Source organism: Salminus brasiliensis, chromosome 17 (assembly GCF_030463535.1).
Source record: "Salminus brasiliensis chromosome 17, fSalBra1.hap2, whole genome shotgun sequence".
Lineage (NCBI taxonomy): Eukaryota > Metazoa > Chordata > Actinopteri > Characiformes > Bryconidae > Salminus > Salminus brasiliensis.
Genome location: NC_132894.1, coordinates 8,838,208 through 8,864,543, shown reverse-complemented (window position 1 = coordinate 8,864,543; position 26,336 = coordinate 8,838,208). Strand labels below are relative to the sequence as shown.

The 26,336-nt window shown below is 43.3% G+C and overlaps 1 protein-coding gene across 3 annotated transcripts; it reads right to left on the bottom strand.

Annotated features, from left to right (window-relative positions):
• Positions 1-437: 437 nt before the first annotated feature.
• Positions 438-26,336, bottom strand: dot1l (DOT1-like histone H3K79 methyltransferase). 3 transcript variants are annotated; one of them, XM_072660067.1, is made up of 28 exons: positions 26,000-26,336; positions 19,686-19,729; positions 19,531-19,605; positions 19,181-19,244; positions 18,814-19,042; positions 17,417-17,511; positions 17,154-17,216; positions 15,908-15,963; positions 15,166-15,245; positions 14,967-15,035; positions 14,742-14,848; positions 14,338-14,379; positions 14,084-14,176; positions 13,617-13,851; positions 13,086-13,199; positions 12,591-12,682; positions 12,258-12,371; positions 11,974-12,111; positions 11,245-11,370; positions 9,927-10,360; positions 9,740-9,848; positions 9,497-9,643; positions 9,331-9,400; positions 8,566-9,119; positions 8,045-8,250; positions 7,860-7,912; positions 6,984-7,568; positions 438-4,294 (listed from the first exon to the last, which is right to left on the bottom strand). In XM_072660067.1, the coding sequence occupies exons 1-28, from the start codon at positions 26,078-26,080 to the stop codon at positions 4,287-4,289; spliced, it is 4,083 nt and encodes a 1,360-aa protein (XP_072516168.1). In that variant the 5' UTR covers positions 26,081-26,336; the 3' UTR covers positions 438-4,286. The 3 variants fall into 3 exon arrangements, with proteins under 3 accessions (XP_072516168.1, XP_072516169.1, XP_072516170.1); XM_072660068.1 differs by having other exon boundaries at positions 12,270-12,371; XM_072660069.1 differs by lacking the exon at positions 438-4,294 and adding an exon at positions 5,574-6,202 and having other exon boundaries at positions 12,270-12,371.

Here is a 26,336-nt window from a genome sequence, read left to right as displayed (position 1 = left end):
TCCAAACAGGTAACATTAACAAAGACTATATTATATATTTAGATTTGTTTCGAGACAAGACCCTTTCAGTGCTGGTAATGTAACAATGGACTTTCCTCTCTGCTTGAGTTCATACACGATTCAAAAAATAGCCTCCACTTCAGAGTAATTACACATGTAAGTCTATACACACACACACACACACACACACACACACAATTCTATTGTGTCTATTCAACAGCCTTGTGACTTGTGATGAATCTTAGGGTGAGACTGACTGACATCTTGATCACACTACAGAAAAGTAAAAAACAACCAACACACACACACACACACACACACACACACACACACACACACACACACACACACACAAAAAATAACACCTGCGCTCTCACCTGACCAGGACACTGTACCCCCCCCCCCCCACCCCAAAAAAAAAAACAAAAAAAAAACTGTACTTGGGAATCTCTTTAATTCACATCAGAGCAATCTAATGTACTTCAGCACACGCACACACAAACACGAACTCTGGAATGGTAGAGTCGTTTACTAAAGCCCTCTCGGATAAGCGTTGAGAAAAGAGCTTTTAAATCCTACGGTCTAAGCAGCACCGGTTTCACAACAGGTTGGATTTTGTGAAACGTTAGCACAGGCTCTGGGTGACCCCAGAAAGGGGAGGCAAATGGTCTCAGCACAGAATTGCAGAATTGTTATTAAAACGAAACAAAAGAAAAATTCAAGGAAGAATGCCAAACAGGCATAAATAGCACCAGCCTAATCAAGTCATCATCATCGCACCCTGCCTAAAGGCTGCTAGCATTTGCTGCTAAACGTCAGCACCAGTGAAGACGGAACTCGGCCTTGTGAGATTTTTCTTTTTCGACAACCATTCTTGCAAAAGCACGCGGTTTCACGTACTACAAGCCTACGCTCTTAGCAAACAGGGTTCTATAAAAGTACTGAAGAAAGTAACAATAATAGAACCTATTTGCTGCTATATATTTACACACACACACACACACACACACACACACACACACACACTAATAAAATGTGGTCTGATCACTACACAGGTCACAATTATAGACAAACACAGTCCAACTAAGCTAATAACTCAAGCCACGGTACTGTTCACATCCTCGACTGAGCACACAGAGCACAATCCACAGTGAAACATAAGTGAACCTTTGCGTTATTGGCTTCTCCAAGAGCTACTTGGCAACAGATGTTTTAATTAAGGAAGTGAGATTAGAAGTGTGGGATTCCACAGCTCATTAAATAAAGGCACACATCTGTTGTTCTTCAGAAAGAAAGTATAGTGTGAAACACACCTTGATGCAAACAACTTTCAGAAGTCGTGTTCTAGAAACACATGAAGCTGGAAAAGCCAAAACAAGCCTTGCTAAAGAGCGTTCAGATCCTTCAGGACTCTCTCGCTCTCTCTCCCTAGAAGTGGTCATCCTGTTAAAATGACTCAAAGAACATAAGCAATCGTTAAAAAGACGAGATACAGGAACTCCACAGTAAAAGACCTACGGAAGACTCGACAATCTGCAAAAACCTTTTTTCAGATTCACAGCCCCATATGTTGACTGAAAACAAAGAAACATGAAAAAGCCAGCAAGGTGTGTCTGTATAATCTGAGAGAGTTTGATGGGAGTAGCACAGCAGACATTAAAGGCTACGCTACGTACTAGGCAGATGTCAGCTTTCTGTACAAATGTCCGTTCCACCCCAAGTAGTGCTGCAGTATTGGACAGAATGTGTTTAAATGATGCAGCAGCTACATTTGGACGCCATTTAAAATAATAATAATAATAATAATATCTAATAATAATATTATTATATCTAATATTTAATATGCACCACTCATGCTACCTAGGTCTTTTCCAAACTGTTCTACAAACAAACTCACAAAACCACCTTCAGGCTAGAGCCAACCAGCATAGACTTAGCCAGATGAGGAATGCTTCAAATGGTGCCCTTCACTTACGTTTCTAGCTTGCACTGTGGACGTTTACTCAATGTGCTCAATAACACATGACCAGCACATGAATGTGTTCCTAGTTCAGATTGTTTGTCTATAATTGTGACTTAAATAAGGAACAGAACACATTTCACTCAAGCTAGGTAATTCCAAAAGGTTCTCTAATTTTCTTCAGCTTGTAACTGTAGATTGAACCACTAGATTTACAAAAACCTTCAACTCATGTAGCTGCACGAGCTAAATAATCTTTAATTCCTAAGAGCAAAAAGGTGTTTCAAATACTGTATACACCATCAGCAATCATATAGAGCAATACTGAAACATGCTTCCATGCTTCACGTTTGGTGATAAACCCTATTACATTATAAATATCTGAAAAGGGAGGGGGAAAAAAAGCCACAAATCAGCAAAAAAAAGTCCCTGTTAACAAGCACCCAGATTCGATCTTTTAGTTTTATGTTCATAATATAAATAGGCACAGTCCAGAGTTGTACAGATTGTAGCACCATGGTTTTGCTTTTTTTCCCCAAGACTGTGAGTCAAGTACACACACTTTGCACATTTGTGCTCAACTGTTACACAAAGAAAAACAAAATTACAATAACAAAACTGAAATGATAAATAATCTAAATTATATACAATTATACAGTCTGAGATTCACAGTACAAAAAAGCTGTCAATTAACAAACGAAAATAGGAATAATGGAAAATAAGGTGAAAGTTACCCAGTAGTTTTTCTTGTTGCATTTCCCCAGTGTGATTTTCTTTCCTTTCAGATCTGTGTCTATCTGTATGAGTGTGTTGTGTGAGAGCTGTTCCTGCTTGCTAAGAGCACCACATTATTACTACTGGAGTGGATCATTCAAAGGCAGATGCTAGGTCTCTGTGAAAAGTGTTTCAGCACCACAAATCTGTTGTCTCTGATAAAATCACCTGAATAGACTGTACCACGTACACACCACTAAGCTTCGAGTCTAAATGCAGATGTTCTTTGAAGGGTATTAGCAGTAAGGTAAAATGAAGCACATTAAAAATAAGATCTTCATATTTAAAAACGAATTCTTTAAAAAGCAATAAGCGAGCCTCGGGCTGAGCTAGGGGTAAATGTAGTGATTATAAAATAGCTTCGGCAGTTACGTTAACTAACCTGATTAATTAGCGCCTTTCACTTCATGCATTTGCACACAGGCTTTCAGTGTTAAATCCTGGTAGGTTGTGCTTTAGCAAGTGTGTAAGTGTGTGGTGGGGTCATCAAGGATAGAAATTTTGTGAGAATTAACAGAGTTGCTTGTTTGAAGGGATTTCCCAGACATCCACAATGTGCATTGTTGTGGGTCTCCAAAGGGCAGGACTGGGAATAACTACTATGGAGAATGCCAAATCAATTTACCCACAGACAAAATTATAATCATTTTGCCATTTTTAAATCACAGTAAACTGAAATTCACTTAACCATCATGACAGTTGTGTAAAATGAACAGCTCCACAGGTCTGCTCTCCAGTGTAGAAGAGTGCATCTATCCACCAAATGGCTGCAGTTTGAGTGATTTCTAATTGCAAACAATTTATTCAACCATGTTTTAAAAACTTTTTTTTTTTTTTTTTTTTTTTTTTTTTACTTCATTTTCAAGTAAGGTGCCCTTGAGCGTGCAGCACATGAGGTGGCAAATATTGATTTTACAGTAGGTTCCAACACCAGGGAGGCACAGTTTATATGAGGACGGGGTGGGGGGGCAACCAAATTGCAACCAAACACTGCTGAATTTCCCTCTGCAGCAAAGAGCAATTCAGGAATGACAATTTCTACAACGTGTCATTGCCCAGCTGATCTCATGGTTTAATGGAGTTCAAAATATAAAAGTAACTGGAAAATAAAAAAATAAATTAATAAAACAAACAAAAAAAAAGTTGAAAAGGTACCCATCAATATTAAATGTGACAAGCATTCCATATCCGTGGCATCCCAAATTGAGCATAAACACCCCCCTCAACTGACATTTAAAAATGAACCACACACCATGGCATGGGTAAAACCTGGGTAAACATTTCTGAATGTTAACATGGTCATTCTTGCCTATGTGCCTCCCTTTTCACCTTTCACCAGACTGGAGCACCATCCTGTGAGTGAGCCTGCATCTATATGTATGTATGTGTATGTGTGTGTATATGAGTTCAGCTGCACCTTCGTTGAGTTCTGATACCCATGCCGGGTTTACCGCAGCGGCATTAGCAAACGTGAGAGCACCAGTGAGGGAGAAGGGCCCATTGGTCCACACCTGTCCATTGCATAGGTTACGTTGGGTTGAGGTAGATTCCTTCAGTTACCTGATAGGAGAGAGGCAGAGCGAGAAGGTAAGCAATGCTAAATGTGATGTTTACATAAGAGGGTACAAAAAGTATGCATAGGTCTGCAACAATTAACCGGCGATGCCGATTATTAAACCAATGGTGCTTCAAAATGCCCAAGAAATGTTCAAGTGATACATGGGAGGTCATACCAACAGGACTCCCTAAAGGAATGACCGGCTTGCGCGCAACATGATACATAGTAATATACAGCCATCAGAATTCCAGACAGTAGACCATCTGTTCCTCTGCATACTTTGTAAGCCTTCGCTTACCCCATTCTTCAATAGTCAGTCCCCAATAGAGCAGGTATTATTTAGGTGGCTGGTCATTCTCATATTTCTGGATGGTGGACTATTCAGTCCAGCAGTGACTCACGTACCAGCGCAACACACCGACACTGCGCCTGCAGTGCTGAGAATGACCCACCACCCAAATAATCCCTGCTCGGTGGTGGTCCTGTGGGGACCAATGAAGAACAGAGAGAAAGGAGGCCAACAATGTAGACAAATAGATGGACTAAAGACTGTAAGTATAGAACTGCTCTTATATGATGAGTGGATCTGATTTAATTGATTCATTTCAAACCAGGGGTGGCCATAATATTCTGAAATTCTGAATAATACACAGGTTTGTGCAAAAGTTTGGGCACCCCTGTTCAAATATACTTTTCTTACATCCTCTACAGAGAACATTCATTATTTTGAGGCATTTCCCTCAATTCCCACCCACTAGTCAGGACTTTTATCACACAATGCCATCAGTGCCAAGAGCATGAGTTTCCTCAGAGTCCCCACTTCCTTTCAAGACAGTGTAATTGGACTGAATAGGCAATTTCTGGATTATGGGGCCATTCCACAGCCTTGGGCAGGTTTGGAATGGCATTTCTTAAGTCAACAGTGGTAAATGAGTTTTTGCTGTCTCTAGAGCAGTAACTCCAATCGCACCGTTAACCAGTCACAGGACTATATAGTGCACAGATTGATCTTTAAGCAACTGCAGCTGCAAAGGGAAAGGAACTGATTAGTCAAGTGATTGAAAAATAATCAGTCTAGGTTAACTGAAAATAAAAATAATTGTTAGTTGCAGCCCTAAACCCAAAAGCAGACAGAGCACACAAAGGCAAAGCAACATACCTTGTTCAGACTGAGATAGCAGCTGGGAGAGGTACAATGCAGCAGCTTCCCCATTATAAATATTTCCAAGCTTCTTCCCTCTCCCTACCCCACCCCTACCCCCCCGCAGTTCATGCTAGCTCCTATCTGGGACGGGCACTGGGGACTTGCGAGGCAGCGTAAGACGCCTGCAAACCCAGAGTCCTCCAGGAGGTTAGACCTCCGCTACCGCTACTGCCGCCCCCAGTACTACCGCTGCTGGGGGCTGCGGGAGGGGGCAGGTGAGGCTGGTAGTGGACGGTGAAGGGTTGGGATGAAGACGAGGAGAGGGAGGAGGCAGTGGGTGTGGCCGTGGCACAAACTGCGGAAACGGGGGAGGGGACTAAAGTGGAGGAGGAGGATGAGGAGGGGGCGGTTCGCAGCGTTTGGAGGGAGGTGGACTGCTGTCTCTCCGAACGCGGCAGGGAGGGCTGGGAAGAGGTGGTGGAGGAAGAGGAGGAAACATTGAGGAGGGGGGGAGGGGGAGGCAACGAGAGCGTGGGAGGGGAAGGAGCGTGCAGGACGGTCTGTGTGCGGCCATGCTGCCCCTGCGAAGAGGGGAAGACTGCAGAGCCCGAGGCCAGGAACGGAGAGGCCCCAGAGGCTTTGGTGTCCGGATGCCTCTGCTGGGGGGAAGAGAGACTGAGCAGGGAGCCAAGGGCTCCAGGGCCGGTCAGAGTGGCCCCAGATTGCTGAGAGGACACTGAAGAAGGCACCATGTGGTGAAAAATCCCTGCGAACACAAAGCGGAGGGGGGGGGGGGGGGGGGGGGAGAGAGAGAGGGGGTAGATAGAGAGACAGATATTGGATGGACAGAGGTGAGAGACAAAGAATGAGGAGAGAGAGAGAGGGAGACAGAGAGAGAACGGGGGCTGAGCCAGGTTGTGCATAGCAGCAAGCAAGTCAAACAAAGCACACAAAGCAATGAGGCATTCCACTGCTGACGCAACACAGTTTAACACTAACATGATTTGGGTATCAGCCTCAACCAAGCATAAAAGCCTGACCTTATAAGCCTGGCTTCACTGACAGAAATACATTTTCCATCAATGGTACTGTTTTAAGGAACTGGACTACCCAGGGAATGTCAACACCACAATACAAAAAACGCAAATGTATAAGAAAAACCCAAAACTCACCAATCATGAGTTCCTTAATAATTAGACAGCTAAAAGAGAAACCTGGCTATAATATTTTTAATTTAATGACCATCAAGGTATTAAGGTATTCCAAGTGTCTGAGGAATGTTTGGGGCCACAGCCTTGAGCGCATAACTCTCATAGTTATGCAAAAGATATGTTGCACTTTGTGGTCATTTTCTTAGGGAGTGTAGCTTTACCCTGTGCACAGTCAGCTAGTGGTTCAGCAGCACAAAAAGCAACACGGGGGAAAGCCAGGCAGGGCAGCAATGCTGGACTTTCACTTACCTTAAATACACTCCAAACCGACCTGCCAACCTAAACTGAAGTGCACCCAAAGAGGTGGGTGAAAGACACTGAGAGGATGCAACTTACCTCCTGCAGCACCTCCTGCCAGCCCAGCGCTGGAAAAGCTGCCCAGTGCTGAGTGGCCGTTGACCAATCGTGGGGCTCCGCTGGTGGCTGAGCTGGACGTCTGAGCTCCGAACAAGGACTGTAAGACTGAGGCTCCACCCAAAGGGAAGTACTGTCCCACCGAAGAGGCAGAGGAAACTGTAGTTGCTCCACCCACTTTGCCACTTAGAATGCCACCAGTGGTTGCGGCAGAGATGAAGAGATTCTGGCTCATAGCCTTCAGCTCCCACTCCCGAGGTTTCTGCTTCTGCTGTGGCCTCTCCGAGAGCGCTGCTGAACGGCCACCTGCCTCTGAACCCAAGAAAGCCTTGGGGTTCCCGTAAGCCTCCCTCTCCACCCGCCTTTGCTGCTTCTGATCCGAGTCGGAGTCTGTGCCTCCTCCAGCGCTGCGGGACACACCCATGCCAAAGGGGGAGCCTCCCTGACGGAGGTCAGGTGGAGTAGGTTTGGGGTCAGAGATAGGCGAGAAGGTGGACTTCCATTTGCTAGAAGTTGAGGAGACCTCGCTGCTTACGCTGCTGGCCCCTGACTTGCGGCCCTGAGATCCTATTGGGGACAGGTAAAGATGCACTAGATAGGACACTCCTTGCACTTACATTCAAATGAACTAAAAGGCTAAAAATGATGGGCATTTCTACAACTTGTCACTTTCATTTATTTCAGCATTTAGAAATTTTAACTTTGAATCTGTTGAAAGTGAATGGAGAGCTTACTATACACTTGTCTGCCTTGAATGAGGCACATACAGAATCATGTATCATGTAATTCATACATTCTACACCAAACAGTGCTATTAAAACTCCTTTCTTTCCTCAAACAAATATGCATATACTCTACCTCTATCACCATCTCTGCTCTCAAGGGATATTGTTGCAATTTTTCTTTCGATTCTAAAAAAAGACAAGAAGGGAAAAACAAATAGCTTAGGGCAGAAAAGCTACTTTAGAGAGAACTCATTGAGCATTCAGAGCACGAACAGCCTGTAAGAACCAGACAGCAGTTCAGACAGGAGGCTGCCTCACCGTGAGGAGCTGCTGTCTGCAGGGTAGCCTGCATCTTCATCTTCTGAGCTGGGGGTGGAGGAGTAGCGGCTGGAGCCATTAAGCTCCAGTGGGCGTTCTCTCTTCAGGACCGGCGGTTGGTCCAGGTCTGCTTCACATGGACTGCGGCCAGCCTGCTCTGGAGAGGAGATGGCTGAGATCTCCAGAGGCTGATTAATGTTGTTCACCTACGGTCAAGAGGAGATATTCAGGCCATTAATCAATCCACAGGATGCCAGGTGAAGGCTAGACTATATACTATACCCAAATCTAAAAGAACCACGCATAAAGCCATTCTTCCCAACTGAACTGGCTGTGTTAACAATAGTTTTCTAGTAGAACCCTAAATTTGACAATAAACCAAATGTTAACAAAAAGACAAAAAAAAATGTGATTACCAAAAGACCTAATCTTTTGAGACTGTCTTTTTAAAAAAAATTAGATGCATCGCTTATGGAAACCTCACAACACTTTTTCCTTACTCTAATTTAGTGAGCACTCACCATGGTGTTGATATTAAGTGGGGAGCCAGATGAGTGGCCGGGGCAACCCAGGCCTGGAAAGGACCTCCTTTTGGGGGAGCTACTTGCTGTGAGAAGTCCAGAGGAGCTGCGCTTCCGGCGGCCTCTTTTGCGACCCTCCTGGCTGTGGGAGCCTGGAGAATGGTGGTGGTGATGGTGGTGGCGGCTGCTGCTGTGGTGATGTTGCTTAGAGGATCCATGGTGCAGCCGATGGCCACCAGCAGAGGACGAGGATGAAGAAGAGGACGAAGAGGAGGAAGAGAAGAAGATGCGACGTCGGGTCTCGCTGTCCAGAGCCTCAGTGTCCGATTCAGGACCCTGTCGCTCTGGGCACTCCTCAGGGGGAAGACGGGGAGGCCTGTCGGCATACTGCAGGACTCCTCCGGTAACCATGGGAGGGCTGAGTCCAGTGCCACGAGGCTGGAGGCCCAGCAAAGGGGTACTGTGGGGTGGAGGGGATGGCGCATTGCAGTCCTGATCTCCTGCCAGCACAGCAGTGTGGGAGCCGTTCACCAACCCAGAGTTGGAGAAGGACCCTGAGTTGGAGAGAGACCAGGCAGGTTACCTACAGTGTACAGTCTACAAACAGCAAAATTAAAGAATAGGGCAGGAGGATATGACTGGTTATGGTTAGCATAAATTGCATCACAACTTACTGATTATATTACAATCCTTTTTTATTCCCAAGAAACTCAGGTTTTTCAATACAAGTCACAATGTGCCAGGACACACATCCCCATCACATACCTGAGTTAGGTGTCAGAGGCTGTTTACTGTTGTTCAGCTCCCTACTGGATACAGGACTGGGAGTATTCCTCTGCAACAAAGCATATTAAGAGGGGACAGCTCCAGTGAGTCCAGCACACTCACTTGCTGGCAAGAGATACCATTAGAATTTCAAACACATACATACCAGTCTTTCAGCTCGACTGGGCAGCACTACACTGGCCAATGGGATGCTGACAGGAAGCTTGTTGGGATGCACAGTGCTGAGAGGAATGCTGATTGGGAGACTAGTAATATTGTCCCCTGGACCTGCTGGGCTCTTCTCCTTACTCACCTTATACAAGAAAAAAATGTATTTAGCACATAAGCTAATATGGAATTTTAACCAACCACAACCAAATCCATACAATCAGTACTAAGCGTCACTTACCCTATCTGCACTCTTGGGGGTGGCCGTTTGTTGATTATCAGACGCGTTTGGTGAGGAGCAACCCTGTTTCAAACTTAAGGTAGGAGAGGCTACAGCACCGACATCGCCTCTGAGAAGACAAAACAAAATTAGAAATGAGCCCAATAATTGCACCAACAGTCTGGTGAAACCAGAAAAGCGGACTAACCTGTGGATGTAGCCAAGCGATCTAAACTGGCCTGTGGACGAGTCCTGGTTTAGGTGCCTGCGCAGGGCGATCTTGGCTGGAGAAAAGCGGGTGTAGTCAGGCAGTGGCTGGCCCACCTGTCTGCACCGGGAATCAGGGGTGGGTGGCACAATCTCATGGTCAGGTGAGATGGGCAGGTAGCGGGAAAAGAGCTCATTCTTGCTACTGCTGCTGCTGCTCCGCTCGTAGCTAGGAGATGCAGTACCGTTAATGGACAGTTCAGGGCTGAGGCCATTAAGGCCAGCAAGTTTTGGGGTGTCAGAATCCAGAGGGGGGCGTGGATCAAGGCTTGGGAAGCTCTTTCGGTAGGGAGAGTCCTCACATGGACTATAGGAGGATTTGAGCTGCAGCAACTCTTGCTGTCTCTGGCTCTTCTCTAGTTCGACGATACTGATCTGTAAAGTGAAAAGGACAGTGTGAGACAACAGAGCCACTTGGCAGGAACCTTAAATATTAGGTTTGCATTTAACAAAAATTAATTAGATCTTTTACTGATCAACAAATCTACATATTAACATCCTTTTACTGTTGCAATTGTTTTAAGTTCTGTGTGCTAAGTGGTTCCTCTTTTTTTATGGTGCAGAAAAACAACAGATGCGATATCACTCTTAACTCAATCTGCAATCTGTCAGTTTGACGTCAACAGTTTCATAATCACGGTTGTTAACGTCATCAGATAATCATAGTTGCCCTATTCAACATGTTAATCAAATGCAGGGCAAATATCAGTCAAATTTATTAGGGCGCTTTAAGAGGACATTTGGCAAAACGGCTTTGTGCTGGTAATGCCATGTTTGCCTTTAGTAATGTTGGTGCAGCTTCAATCTGACACTGTCCTCCAATCCGTTTTGCCACCTTGCCGCTGTGCACAAAGTTCAATCAAACTGAACTTTGACCAATTTTCTCGCTGGACTGTGCAAAGCACAGGTAAACACACAGACGGTTGCATATAACATGGAAGATACATCTTCCTTCTTTTCCGTAACCAGAACTTACTTTTTTCTGAATATAGTTGAGGTGGATATTTTTAAAATGTCATTTATCAACTATTTAAAAGCATCCTAAAATAATACCCTCACCTCTCAGAGCAATCTACTTCCAAACCGTGTATTGTGCAATGTATTTAGCATTCAGCTAATACAAACTCTTACTTCCCTGGTTGACAATCAGTACTGCTGTTAGTTTAGAGAGTTATGTGGGCTGTAGGCATGTTTGCATAAGCATGTCAAGCATGTGCACTGTAAGCACTTTTGCAACTGTTTTCAAGTCTGCGAGGTACCTGAAGCTCCAGGCAGTGGCGCTGTTTCTCAGAAATCTGCCTACGCAGAGCAGCTTTCTCTTTCAACAGAGTCTCCAGACACAGAGAGCCCCAGTCCAGCTTCAACTCCTCACAGCGAGCCTTTAGCTGCATGGGGATGAGAGAGCTTTGGCTCATAAACAGCAGAGGCACTAAGCACCCAAAGAAGGAGACTGCAAAGCTAGATTCACAGTTTGGGCTTTAAACTGAAGGCAAAAAAAGCTACTTCAAATTCTGTCGACTTGAACTACTATGGGTATACTATTCAGTTCACCTAGTTGTCGCTTTGATCAGTCAGTTCTTTAGTTCCTACAATTTATTAATTGTGAATAAGTGGCGGCACTCTCTATTGGATTCAAAGTGGTTAATACGGAGCAAGAACCAACAAGAGCTGCATGACAAAATCATACTGCATTTGTATTTTATCTGTATTTTGCAGTATATTAAAACATAACTGGGAGCCCTTAATATTTCTTCATATTAGAACTGGCCTGCATTGTTTTACCAACAACAAAAATGTTTTACTTGGGTCACAAACGCCTTAATGCCTCAAAATACCATCCGAGAACATCAGTTGTTTAAAAGAGCATGCTGCAGTCAGTATTTAATGGCCCAAGAACAGTGCGTGTGAACATTAGTACTGCAGGTCTTCCCTGAGAGAGCAGGTTGAACAGTTCTGAAATTAAATAACACCATATCAGCAGTGCTCACCAACATAAGGCTCTGGTCCTTCAGTTCAGCCATGTCACACTCCAATTGCTTGGTCTGCTCCCTCAGCTGCATGTTGTGGGCTGTGATCTCCTTCTGAGCCTGCACCAGGTCCTCCACAGTCACTGCCTTCACTCCCAGCTGCAAGGGATTCAATATGGAGACTGTCTGAGACTACAGATATTTACTTTAATTAGATGTGACTTGATCAGAGCTTTTCGTATGTTTGGATTTCAGGTGTTTCAGCATTCTTGCTTCCCCATTTACACACCCATGTGCATACTCACACACAGCCTTACCTCCTCCAGTTTGGACTGGAAAAGGTCTTTGATCCTCTCCTTGTGAGCATGGCAAGCACTAATCAGCTGTTGGGCTTGACCTGACAGTTCAGTGTGTCTGAGCTGTAAGGGGTGTGCGTGTGTGTGGAAAGAAAAAACAAAAGGAACACACAGAGATTAGGCCATGCTAAAACACTTCCAAAAACCTTTTCACAACAGGAAGAAGATTCCAAGAAAGCAGGAAAAGGTTCAGGAAAATGGTCATTCAGAATGTGAAAAAAAACTTAATCAATCAAAAAAAGTGGGTCTACAAATCTAGGCTGGACATGCGATGTACTGTACCCTCTCCTGCTCCAGAGCTTGCTGCAGGTTGGTGCGATATTGTGGGGTCTTCATATAGGCCATAAACTGCAAGTACTGGACTTTGATGTTATCTGCAGTGGAAAAGATGAACTGTACGAGTTACATTTTCTTAATACTGATGGTGCCGTTAAAAAGGTAGATAAGGTAAGAGACCAGCAGATTAAGTGTGCTTGTAAAAAACACAATAAGATTAGAACAAGTGCTAGTCTGAGGTACAACGGTTTGGTTCCAGATTTCTCCTTGATTTCCATTGCAAAAATGTTTACAATCACTACTGGGCTTTGGAAGTAATATAAAAAATACTGATGTTATGTGTCATTGTTTTTGATTGTATCATCAGTATTATTAAGCACATAAATGCTTACATCTTAGATGAATAGCTTTTTAAATATTAAACTGCACATATATGAATTATATTACTATTATTTGCACATTCCTAATCTAAGTAAACTGCTTCAGCACTAGGGTGCTTACCCAGCAGAGTCTGCAGGCCTGGCGGCACGGGCCCAAGCAAGAGCTGGCTTGCTGTGTAATGCTGCACTTTGGGAGGTAGCTGGTAGAACGGGCTCTGTGGTGACCTGTATCCATCTGCGACAAGCAACAACAATAAAAGGTTAGCAGAGTACAAACCAAAGTTGCATCCCAAGTGTTAAACAAAACAAACATTTTTATTAAATACCATCCTCAAATAATTCAAAAGAAGCATATTGGATCTGTATATTTAACTTTTTTTTTTTTAACCAGAGAGAGCATATCTGTGCAGACGAATATCAGTATCAAACAATGTTGAATACTGCAGGGAAAGTTAAATTAAAACCAGCCCCTTTTTAAAGCTTATTCATTTTTTTTTTATTGATATTGGCCTATAATTAATGCTAAGGCACGCACAATATGGTACCACCTCTACTATACACTGGAAAACTTAAAGGAAGCATTTACAGAGCACAGTCCAGACACAGAGACCAGGTGCAGCAGGCCTGAGGCAGATGGCGTGTCCACACTCACCCTGAGGAGGGGCTGCTGAGAGGGTCTTGGCGTGCAACAGTTCCAAAGCACTCTGGCTCTTCTTAGTCTTGCGCTCTGCAGCCGCTGACGTTGCTGCAGCCGCAGCCTTCTTGGGCCGCCCACGTTTCTTGTTACCCAGCTTGCGGCCCTTGGCCAGCAGCTTGGCACGACGGGGTTTAGGAGACGGCTTCACAGGTACCAGCGGCCCCGTGCTCTCTTCCTCACCACCGGAGTCCTGCAGGGAGGGTGAGAGAAGTAATGAGCGAGAGGGAGTAGGAGGTTTTTTTTATTATTATTTGAGCAAGCCCTGCAGTGTGATCCAACTCTAAAAATACCACACATTCAGCTTGTTCTGGGCTGTGAACTGAGGCATTCATTCAAAAACTAAGTACACTGGCCTGTGCTGGTACAATCTCAATAACAATTCTTCTGAAGAAATAAAAATGAGCCAAGTTCTGCAGGCCTACCCTGTGTTCTTTCGGCTTGGTTGGGGTGGTGGTGTTGCTCTTACTGTCCTTGGTGTCCTTCTGCTGACGCCGCCTTGCGGCCTCCTGCTCCTCCTGCAGCCAAAACATTTAAGAGAAGGGGGGGGGGGTATTTGGGAGAGACACCACATATTTAAGAATAGGTACATGTGTGGAAATATAGTTTTTAAAAATATATATATATTTTAAAGAAAGACTGCTTTGGACAAATTCCCTTAAAACAGGCTTACACTTACCCTGAGTTTAGGATTTTTGAGACTAGAAAAATAGTTTTCAAGCTGGAAAGAAAGAGCCATAGCATTAGGCAATAAAAAACATTTAGCCAAAAATAAGGAATGTCTCAATCAAATATAGGACAGATGCATCTGGATTAATGTACACATTTATAAAATGAAAAACTGAAGTGCCTAAAAGCAATCTGTAGCCAAATCCCAGGACAGTCAAATTGATATACAGCATATGCTATATTTAACAGACTACAAGCAGTCATTTATTTTAGAATGTCACACAGTACACATCCAATTTTTTAATTAGTGGGATAGTATATATGAAATTGTCAAATTGGACATCCCTACTAATTTCATTATTAAAAAATGATTGTACTCAACAGTACATCAGAATATACTCAAAAGATACTTACTATGGTACGATCTATTGTATGGAGATAGTAGGAAACTGGCTTCCCGGTCCATGAGACTGAGCCTCTCAGTGGAGACAGTTCAACAACACGCATTATTGTGCCAATATCTGTACCCCAAAAAATAAATAAATAAATAATCGATAAGGTGATTATCAAAGAATGTGATATGTGTATATGTGTATATATACATATATATATATATTTTTTAAAAACCCAAAAACTTACCACTCAAGTTTCGACTGTTTATTCTAAAATTTAGAGGTGCAAAAGGTTTTGAGGATACAATTTTTCCGCCTGAAAGAGAGCAGACATTCATTAAGACAACTTTTGTCAAAGATAACGGAAAAGAATGAGGTAATTAAATCAAACTGCCCTATTCAGCCTGCTATTAAGAGAAAGCTGCTTTAAAATCATGTGTACAAACCTTCCTTCATGTTGGCAAAACGCTCCTTCAGCTGGTGATCTACTTCTGGACCAAAGGCAAAGTTATTCACAAAAATAACACTGCAAGAGAACATATGAAATTACTACCTTTGCCCAGACAAATGAAATTAAATGATTTCACACAAAATTAGAAGCAGGTAACTTACAGTTATCAGCACAAGTGTGTTAATATAACGATGTTTGCAAACAGCTCAAACACACGTTTAAAGGAATAGTCCACCAAAAAAATCAAATGAACATGACTGTCTCTGCCTGGGGTCAGTGAACAATCAACCAAGACGTTTAATATCTGAGGTATGCTTCTTTAGTTTACATTGGTAAATGCTAGGCTTATGCTGCTAACAAAACACCCCTCAACCCTCTCAAACATCCAGATCATTATTTGCTTCATACAGACAAATGGTGGTTTAGAACTGGTTATGACTTTAGTCTTTAAATACAAAAATAAACATCACGCAGATGATGGTCTAAAATGAAACAAATTAATAATAATATTTGGCATGTATTTGCGACTGGTGACAGCACAAGTCCAGTGTTTGTTAGCAACATTAGCCTAGCATATCTCAGTCCAAAAACTACAGACTTATGGAAACAAACCAGTCTAGGATGATTATCCTTGCATCCCTGAAGCAGTCAAAGTTCGATAAATGTTCATTTGATGTTTTGTCAAACTGGTCCTTTAATTTAAGAATTACAGTTTAATGATCACCTAACTCCGTTACCTCGTGTTAGCTATCCTTTCCCTCCAGTCTTCTGAAAGGAAATCTCCTCTCTCTAGCTACAGAACAACATAAAGAAATCACAATCACACCATTACAGCAAGTAAAGCTTCTTCATTTGATCCCACCTGCTACAAAATTGAACTACCAAGTGGACTCCACTTATGTACACAAGGGTTCTAACTATCACATTGTATTGTGGCTTTGCACGTTGGCTTGGGACACGCACATCACCCTTTCCAGTAAGCTAGCAGAATCAGGAAGAAAAAACACAGTTAAAAAAAGTGAGTACTGTGGTTGTTAAAGGTGTTGTTTCCTTTTTTTAACCACTTATACAATTGATTTATTTTGACTTCTGGTTTTACATTACATTGTAAAGAACAAAACCTGTGTGTTTTAAACTTACAACGATCATCCATTACATTAGCACCACCTGCCTAATACTGGGTAAGCCTCACCACAACAGATCTCATCATTTGTGGCATGGTCTCAACAAGACCTCCATGAGAATAAATGAGCCTGGCTGGTTTACTGGTCGTCCTTCCTTGGAGGACTTTTGGTAGGTACTGACCACTGCATACGTTGAGCAGTGGTGGCTCAGAGGTTAGAACTCCGAGCTATTGACGACAGGGTTGTGGGTTCGATACTCAGCCTCAGTAAACTGCCACTGTTGGGCCCTTGAGAAAGGCATCTCACCCTCTCTGTTCTGGGGGTGTGAACTCACTGCCCCTAGTTCACTAGTGTGTGTGTGTGTGTGTGTGTAGTGTTCACTACCACAGTCTAATGTGTAGAACACATTTCACTGTACAGTGACAAATACTTGCACCTTTACCATTTTAAGAGAAGGGGTGGGGAGAAGGGAGGGGGAAAAAACCCACTAGACCTGCTTGATGTTTTGAAGATGCTCTGACCCATTATCTAGACCTCAGATTTTGGTTCTTGTCAAAGCATCAAGATAATTCATTTTTCTTTAAAGACGTTGCCTGAAGAATAAGGAATGCTAATCATTATACTCTCAAAATACCCTAATGTGACTTGCACTCAATTACACATGATCTGATAAGACAGTATTTGGGTGGAGTGTAAATGACTTATAGCAGATTCCAGATGACTGCAAAGTTGTATGAACAAACATCACTGAATCAGCTCAATGTGTTTTTGGGTAAAGAAAGAACTTGCACAGTAAGGTCAAGCTTTGGCCAGTATCAACTGTTGCCTGTAAACATAGCCAGCCTTTCCTATAACTTACCGTATACTCTCCATGCTTTTTCCCGTACCACCTCATCCACCTCTTGAACTCTCTGTCCATTGCCTGCAACCCAAGCAAAGAACATCTGAATAAGGGATATTGTATTTAATGACATTCTCCATATTCATCTACAGTTACTCCATTTACACCTTCTATTGCATTTACATATATGACTTGCAGCAGACACTTTTATCCAGAGCGACTTACAAAAGTGCTTCGCTATTACTCAATTTTCATTTGCACACAAATACACAGTGAATCACCTCAGCATACGTGGCTGGAATGTCTGCCTTCTCGACGCCATAGTAGTGCTTACAGTTGGTGGCTGCAGCAACCTGCAGAACAACCTGACCAACACCTGCAATTCAAGCAAAAACAAGTCAGCAACCTGCAATTAATGTATGAAGCATCCAAAAGGAACGTGTGTGGTTGGTCACTGCCTTTTTAAAGAGCAGATTCATGCCCACACTTCCAGCCCACAGTCATATGCATTAAGAGGATGTCTTAACACGCTCACATATGCATGCTCAAAGTGTGAATGACTAAATGTCTGTGAAAGTGTGCAGTAGGATGGTTACTTTTCTAGCAGAGAATTAAGCAAAGAGAGTATTGCAATTCACTGTGTGTGCTACAATCTCATTTCCTTTTCTTGGTCATTTCCTTCTCTGAATCAGAGTTGACTGAATTTACTGGCAGTTGGTGTTTTAAATAAATTGCTAAGACATTTGTTTTCATTCATTTTCAAGCTGCATTCACTGCCTGAAAGCAGAACAAAAACTGCCTGCTAATGTAAAAGCATGAGCCAACAACCCACAGAAGGACAATGATACAGAATCACAGGATCAATCATCTTGTTAAATTTGTTTGTGATTAAAACACAATACTGAACCATTTGGATGTTCTTTTGCTGGCTTTATCACGCCATGTCCACACACCATAATTGTGTGACTGCCACAATAAAAGATTATAACATGGAAAATATTTGTTTAGGGTAACGCCTATAGTCCTTTTATTCCAGAGATGGCTGAAGGCTAGAAGAGCTTTTTCACACAGGCCACAGTAAATGACTGCATCTAAGGCTACAAAGTTGCAACATAAAGGACTAAAGACTGAAACAGGCAAAGTGAAAGACATGACTGCTGCTTGAAAACCAGGGGTAAATCTTCTGAAATGTGATATCTACTGCCTGACATAGCTAATGTGTCTTTCTGACACCTTTAGCAACACATATGTGCTGCTGCAATAGCATGTCCCACCAGCCAATCTCCCTGTAATGGTGGCAGCCACAACAGCAGAGCCAGTCAAGCACAGGATGGGGCATAGGCTATTCTACTGTTAGAGGGTTCTTAAGACTGATCTACACTAATTATTTATGCTTTGATTGGTTGTCCAGGATCATGCCTCATTCTAAAAGCAGTCTGGACGTCAGTGTGAAAGGGCAGGGTTAAACTGCTTTAGGTTAAATAGCTGGGCATATGTAAATGCTGTTTTTTGAGACAAAAACATCACATTCAAAAGAAGCAGGTTTTGATGCCTAGTTCCTGTTTATGGACTTTGGAGTAAAAGAGCATTTTCAAATAGCGCAAACATCTGAAATTCTCATTTCTAGAAGGAAATTCAGCTTCGTATGAAATGGGCCCTTTAAAACACAGTGACTGACCGCTGCCCAGGTCCACAAAAGTGTCCTCTTCCATCATCTCAATCTCATCTATGATCTGAGCCACCAAGTCAAAGGAGGTCTCTCCGTACACCTCTGGGGAGAAGGGCTCATAGTTGTTGAGCTTCTCCGGGTCAGTGACGGAGTGGTTGTAGACCTGCTGCAGGATGTGGCGCAGCAGGCCGTTGGAAGGCCTCTTATTTAGCTTCATTGGCTGAGTGGTCCCTTTCCACTGTAATAAACACAGAAAGCTGAGTCAGAAGACTGTTCCAAAATGACAAGTGTCAGTAAGATACAAACTACCATCTTTATTGGCCATATGTAGAGATACAAGTACTGTTTTAGTCATCTGTGGTATGAGTCAACTCACCAGCTGGTGAATGCTGTCAATGGCTCTGTTGTACTTGTCACACAGTCTCTGCATACTCTCAAAACTGAAAAGAGTACATATTGTTATTGTTATTGTCTTTGTGGTTAAATACAAATTATTTAGTAAGACACAGACACACAGGGTTGATTTTGAAGACCCAGATTCTATTCAGTACAATTTAGTGCTAGACATTAGGCCTGCACAATATATCACTTCAGCATCGTCGTCACAATGTGTGCATAAGCAATAGTCACATTGTAGAAAGTAAAATGTCACATAGGGCAAATATTATTACTACATAAAAATGTTTATAACATTATTAATAGTTGCTGGCATCATCTAAAACTTACCTCTTGGTGTCGTAGTCGATGAGCACATAGTTCTCCATGGCCAGCTTAAGGTCTGGGATCTCCTCACACACCCAGCTACACAAAGACAAAACTTACTTTCAGTTTGACATCCTACATTTACCTCATCAGTCACAGAGTGGCAGAGTGACACTTACCGAATGGTCTCAATAATTTCATGTGCAGCATCATGGTGTTTATCCTTAAGAGAAGGAGAGAGAAACAGGGAAGAGGTAAATAAGAGAATTGAAATTGGTTGGAAGCTCAACAGCACAAAAGATAACGCTCACAGATCAAAGATCACAACTAGCATTTGTACACAGAGCAGACAGAGTTTCCACAACAGCTTCTTTTGGTCAGCAAAACAGCTTCATTTTTACTTGTAACACATAAAAAATGAATCAGTAGATTCAAAGATGAAATGGGCACTTACAAACACAGCTGAATTAGCTATACAGCTTTCTTCAGGCCTGTGACGTGAACATTTGGTCACCACAAAACTGGCCTGCAAAGTGTTGTAACAATGATGTTAAAACACGCCTCTTCCTCCGTTTTGCAGATTTGTTCAGTTATGCAGAAGGTTTGTCTTGCTTCTTATTACTTATTGACAATGTAGTTTTTATTTAAAGTGTTCTGTAACCAAGGAATGAAGCTCTACAGTACTGCTGCAGTCTGATTTTTGAGAGTCTGTATCTCAAAAAGGTAATAATACCAGGTGCAGGTATCTAAAACATGATACACATAGAATAATGAAATAATTGTTAGAGATGCATCAGATAAATTATACGGAAATTAATAGTAGGGGCAGACATGATCAGGAACCATTTAGGCCATTGTTTCAGATCACTATCAGTACTTCCCACTGTGTGGGAATATACCGTTATCCTATATCCTCTATGCACCACCAAAACAGCTCAATTGAGAAGACCTGTCTTGAGAAGGTGTCATGTGGTATCTGGCACAAAGATATCCTATTGTTCCAGCATCCAGCATTTTATCTGCCTCTTTCTCTCACACACACAAAAATGCATGGAAGATAAACTCTGCACTGGTACCTGTTGGCTGTTCAGTTAATATAAAAGACAACAGGAATCAACAGGTCACTTTCTTCCATTGCTTAAACTCCAGTTCTGATGCTCACCTGCCAGATGTACGTGCTTTTCAAGTAGAGGTGCAAGAAAATGGATATATTGATGTATTGTTCATTATTATTATTGTTGTTCAGCAACACTGCCATCTGTAATGGTCATAATGTTTTGGCTCATCAGTCTAGATAGGTTATCATGTCAGCAGAATGTGCTGAATCAGATGCCAGAAGGGGAAATAAAAAGAATTAATAGGATCCTGCAACAAATCCAGCCCGAAATAGCGCACACACACTATGTGAGGTCATGTCAGCTGTGTATTTCTCCCTGTGGTGCAGAAAAGAGTCAGAGTGGCTTGAAGAGCATGATGGCTTACTCCAAGATGTTCATCTGCACTGACGTTTCCCCAATCAAAAATAGATCTTTTTGCAACGTATATATTTCAGAATCAGAGACTTCAATTGTGGTATAAGAACCTGGAGATACCACGCATATCCCAATACAGATGTTCTGATTCAATATATTGTGATTTATTAAAATCAACCTTTAGGGGAAACTCATAGTATAAAAACACTACTATATCCTTAAATTCTGAGTAAAAGAAAAGTTCACTTTTCATGCATTTGGTTTTATCATGGTTTAAACACGGCACAAACAGAAATGCTGTCTGCCACCAATCTTTGCACGCAAGCCATCAGTTTAAAAGTGTTCGATACAGTATTGCAATACTTTGCATCAGCATTTTCGCAAAATCAAAATAATGTTAGCTGATAAACGGACCAATAGAAAACGTTCCCAAATGATTTGGAATTAGATCTATTTATACTGACGTCCATTAAAGATTGAGATGATGTTTTTTTTTCTCATTTCATTTTGTTGATTCGTTTTTGTATGACAGCGACAACAACGTTTTACCGTTGTACAGGATCCTTGGGTGACCGGATATGTGCTAATTACATTATTATTGTATTAACAGTCATCATCATTGTGTGAAAAACAGCACAGATCCGGTCCTGCACGGCTGCATTCGAGCCACAGCAGCCCTGCCACTGGCTGACCCAGTGACCCACTTTCTGTCAGCAGGGGCTTGAGAGGACTCGTGTCTGCCTGAGTGTGCCGCTGCTGGGCCCAAACGCAAAGCCTCTCTAGACTCCACCTCATTCGGCACAGAGCCGCTTTCCCGCTCTGAATACACCCCGCCCCACCTACACTCTCGTTCTCCAATCATTACGATTTCCAGGCAAAAGAAATGTCAGTATTGTGTGTGCATGTATGTGTGGCACTGCTGAAATAAAAATAACGTTCACTACGAAGGTAGAGCAACCTGTGATTAAACTGTGACTGAGCCAGAGCAAGAGCCAGAAGACAGCGTGTACGCTCACAAACAGCCTTCGCAAAGAGCGTGGGAGGAGGAGTGAGAGCGTGAGAGGAGGGGAGGGGGTGGTGTTCCTGTGGGCTCTCGCTCACAAACACACGGTGCACAGCAACACCAGCGCTGCGGCTAAAAATAACACCAGCTGAGGCATGTAAAAAAAAAAAAAAACAAAAAAAAAACGAACGAACGAAAGAGAGAGCGAGAGAGAGAGAGAGAGAGAGAGAGAGAGAGAGAGGTCGCAGGCAGCTCTCGTCACACCCCACTGTCGTGAGCAGTGGAGTGAGGCTGTGACTCACTCTTACGTCTTCACCTCATGCTTCCACAGTATGACTCACGGGAAGGTGTGTGTGTGTGTGGGGGGGTCGGGGTCGTCTCACTTCCCTTACTACACATGCCTCAATGACTATCGTTATATCGAGCAGATTACCTCATACAACCTCAGACGTTCTTCAGCAACGGGGGAAACTTGCTGTTCTTTTTGAGAACACGGCACTGTGACGAAGCGATGGAACAGAAATAGCTTCACAATCTCACGATGAGCGACTTGTAACAGCATCAGAACTATTAATAGATTTTCCTGAGATTTGGGAACAAGCTGGAACAGACCAAATTCACCAGCAAAAAAAGAAGCAGCACATCTGAAATACTGTATACGATTTCCATAAAATACAATTAAGTGTTTATATTATTTTATTAACCATTTAAGAAAGTAAGTCATTTTGGTATACAGCGTAAAGGGTTGGTATTCACGTTGCTATCTGCTTGCTATCATAACACTACTTGGTCAAAATCTAGTCTGCATTTGTGAGACGCATACAGTTGCTCAGGGTTTATAGTCAACGAAGCACATGGTGACTGAGCTTAATGCCTCTGGTTGAAAGTAGTAGTCCCTGTAGAAGCTGCACAAAGAGGTGTTCCATCACATGGAAGCACTTAAGAGTGATTTTTAGCCTCCAGATGTCCTTTCTCACTCTTGGTCTTGGTCTCGGTCTCTGTCGCAGAGTACTATGCAGTGATTGTCCTGTATTTATGATCCAGTTACCGCAGCATAATCAACCCTACTACATCCTCAAAGTCCCGCTTTTCCTTGCATGCAGAACATTTTCACTGGCAGAGGTAAACGAGACAACACGAGGTTGTGAGGAATAACGACGGATGGGCAGCCGCTGGTTGACTCGAGCTGCCAGCGCAACAGCAACACAGAGGAACAATTCATTCAGCTTTAGGAGCATATGAACAGGAGTCACACGACTGCAGAATTCTGTCTAGTTCTCCATAAAACTGGAGATATTCTGGTTCAGGGTGGAATTATTTGACAGAGAGCCGCAGAGGTTACTCAGTAACGTGAAGAAAAACTAGACAGGGATCAAAGTATTTTGATCTTATCGACTAAACCTCCACTCCCAGTCCTGCTGGAATACATGTAGGGGGGAAAAAAAAAAAAAAAAGAAAAGAAAGAGGGAACGAAACAGGTTCTACAGCCCCAAAATGTTGGACGTGCAAACCTCACGTTGCAGAAACTAGCCATTGCAAAACAGGAGCTCATATGGCTTAACAAGCTGGGCACATCTGTGAAAGTCTATTCACCCTGCATTAGCTTTCGCACAGGGCTGAAACATGTCTCACAATGGGTGCGGCAGAGCTTATCAAGCAAAGTCATAGAAAGAGAGAGCGTGCGCGCGAGAGGGTGAGGAGTCATTTGAGGTGAACTTAGCTCAGTATGAAAGATGACCTCATCTGCAGGAGTCTAGCACTGGTTTCTGAGACGAGGATGAGAATGCAGTTCACAAATTCCATTCAGAGAAAAAGTGAAAAACTTCAGAGAAAGCCACGTTCTCTTTTTTCTCGGTTGAATGTCTTAGATGGACGCTTTGTGAAAGTGCGTGTGCGTGTGCGTGTATGGGGGGACGTGACAACTGAAACCCACTCGTCACTGTGGAAACCACAGGCTTTGATCTGCCTCCATTTCCGTCTGCCACTCAGCTGCCAGGCAGCATTCGCTCATAGCTCATGATCATGCTGACATGACCAACGTTTGAGGACTGTAACCATGAGAAAGCTTTAGAGGAAGAGTGAGGAAAAACGATAAGGAAGGGGGTTGGGGGTGGTCCAACATCCCAAATGTTTGCAAGGAACTGCATTCTTTGATCTTAATCTATATGTTTGGACTCACAACAGCTCAATCTGGCTCTGAATCATTCTTGGCTGTCCTCTCTGACAGTTGAGCTTTTATACCCCAGCGAGAAACAGAGCAGGGAATGATTAAGACTAAGAAATCTGAGGAATGTTGTCCTGCCCACAGCCAACGACCCAACTGTACACCATGTCATCAGTGTTACTCATACTATGGGAGCGAGCTTATGAGTAGTGTAAACATGCAGAGGCTTTCCACTGCCTTCTTATGAGGGAAGAAGGGAGGTAGGGGAGGGGGGGGGACACGAGGCAGGTCATTTGCACAAGCCATGCACATCCACATATGGCCCAGTTCCTCTGCAGGACAAACAGATGCTCCATTATCTTTTGTCTACCATCTTTCCTGGCACGTTCAGAAAGCTTAACGAAATACTCCTCAAGATGAACCACCTGATCTTAGGTTAGTGCTGCAGCTGCAAGTCCAGACTCGGTGGCCGCAAGAAGCCTCTGATGTGGATAGCTAGCGTTTACTGACATGACCTTAGGAGCACAAGGCAGGGAAGCAAGCAAATAAACAAACGCACGCAGAAATCCATTAAAACAACCACAGCTAGCTTTCTACAACTCGCGAATTAAGCCAACAATGTCGACCTCACTGGAGCAACTGCACTGGCTGACCGGGCTTGTTTGCCTTTTGTTCAGAGCTGAAAACGACACCAATGCAAAAACACAGAATTTCTAACTCCAAATATACTGGAATATAGTCCTACATCCACTGACCATGCACACACCGGCTGTTTTCTACCCTTGCACACACTGACAATAATAGAGACTGTTGACACAGCAAGAGTTATTAACGCTAGCTAGCTAAGTTAGTTAGCTAGCTATGCTAGCGCTAGCTCCGTCTGCACCACTGCCCTACAGTCAGCGGCTCACACTGAGGGGAATAATAAGCTAGCTCGCGTTAGCCCTCTCTGAAAGCGAGCCCAAGCTCATTTGGACCCTAAAGGGCCAGATCTGCACTCGTTTTTAGGACAGTAAAACCAACCGTCGACAAAAGCACCAAACTACAGCATTTCTGACAGGAATATCGCCATGTCACGTTCAAAAGTAGCAACCGTTAGCTAGCAATGTAGCTAGCTAGTAGCTAGTAGCTACTTTGCCTTCTCTCTCTCTCCCTCTCTCCCTCCCTCTCTCTATCTCTCTTACACACACACACACACACACACACAGTAGTGATGATGGCCAACTAGGTCAGCTCACTACTACACTGTACTTCATGACATTAGAGGCAGCAAGCTGTTACGGTTTCTCTTAAGCCGAAAGCAGACACACACACTCAGTGGGTGATATCCAGCCAAGAAGACAGTCCCTAGGATAAATAACCAGTGGCTGACTTTCCTAGTCAGTTTAGCTATAGATAGCTAGTAGATAGTAGCTATAAAACCCAAGACGTCCTGACAAGCACCTTTATCATCATCATCTTATGGAGAACATAACTAGCACTAGCTAACATAGCTAGCTAATTAATAGCTACATCTCGCTTTTGCCAATAATTCAGCACTATAACTGTTTTAGTGAGTTAGCCAGCTAGCCTAGATATGCTAGCTATCTCTAACTATCCTAGCTATCTACCCAACAGCTGTAGCTAGCCTAAGCCTTCCAGTGACTAAACCAACCCGTAACCCAGCTGGTGGTCATGTACTAGCTAGCTAGCACTAGGTGGGTTAGCTATAGCTAGCTGGCTAACGTGCTAGTCTCGATTGTTTAGATCATAAACCACTCCACCGGCCAGAAGACACACACACACACACGCGTATTTGGGATTATTCGGACTGAAGGCTGTCGTTTTACTGAGCGGTTAATTTGTTGAACTTACGTAAACAGGCAGCGGCCACGGGTATCCCGCAGCTTCGGCTCCGACCGGCGACTTTAGCTTCAGCTCCAGCTTCTCTCCCATCCTACTCTTCGGCGGCGTTAGCTAGCTAGCGTGCTAGTGCAGGGACAAGAGACAGTCGACTGGCTAGAATTTGAACATTTTGACAGAAAATATTCCAATACTCGACGAAATCCGAACAGTCGAAAGTTACGAGACGCTTGGGCGTAATTTTAAGAAATGCACGCCGTCTTGTTTACTCGGTTTTAAATGAGATATCGCGGATAATTTCTATATTTAAAAAACTGCTCATGCCGAGCGGATGCTCTATCTCGGCGCT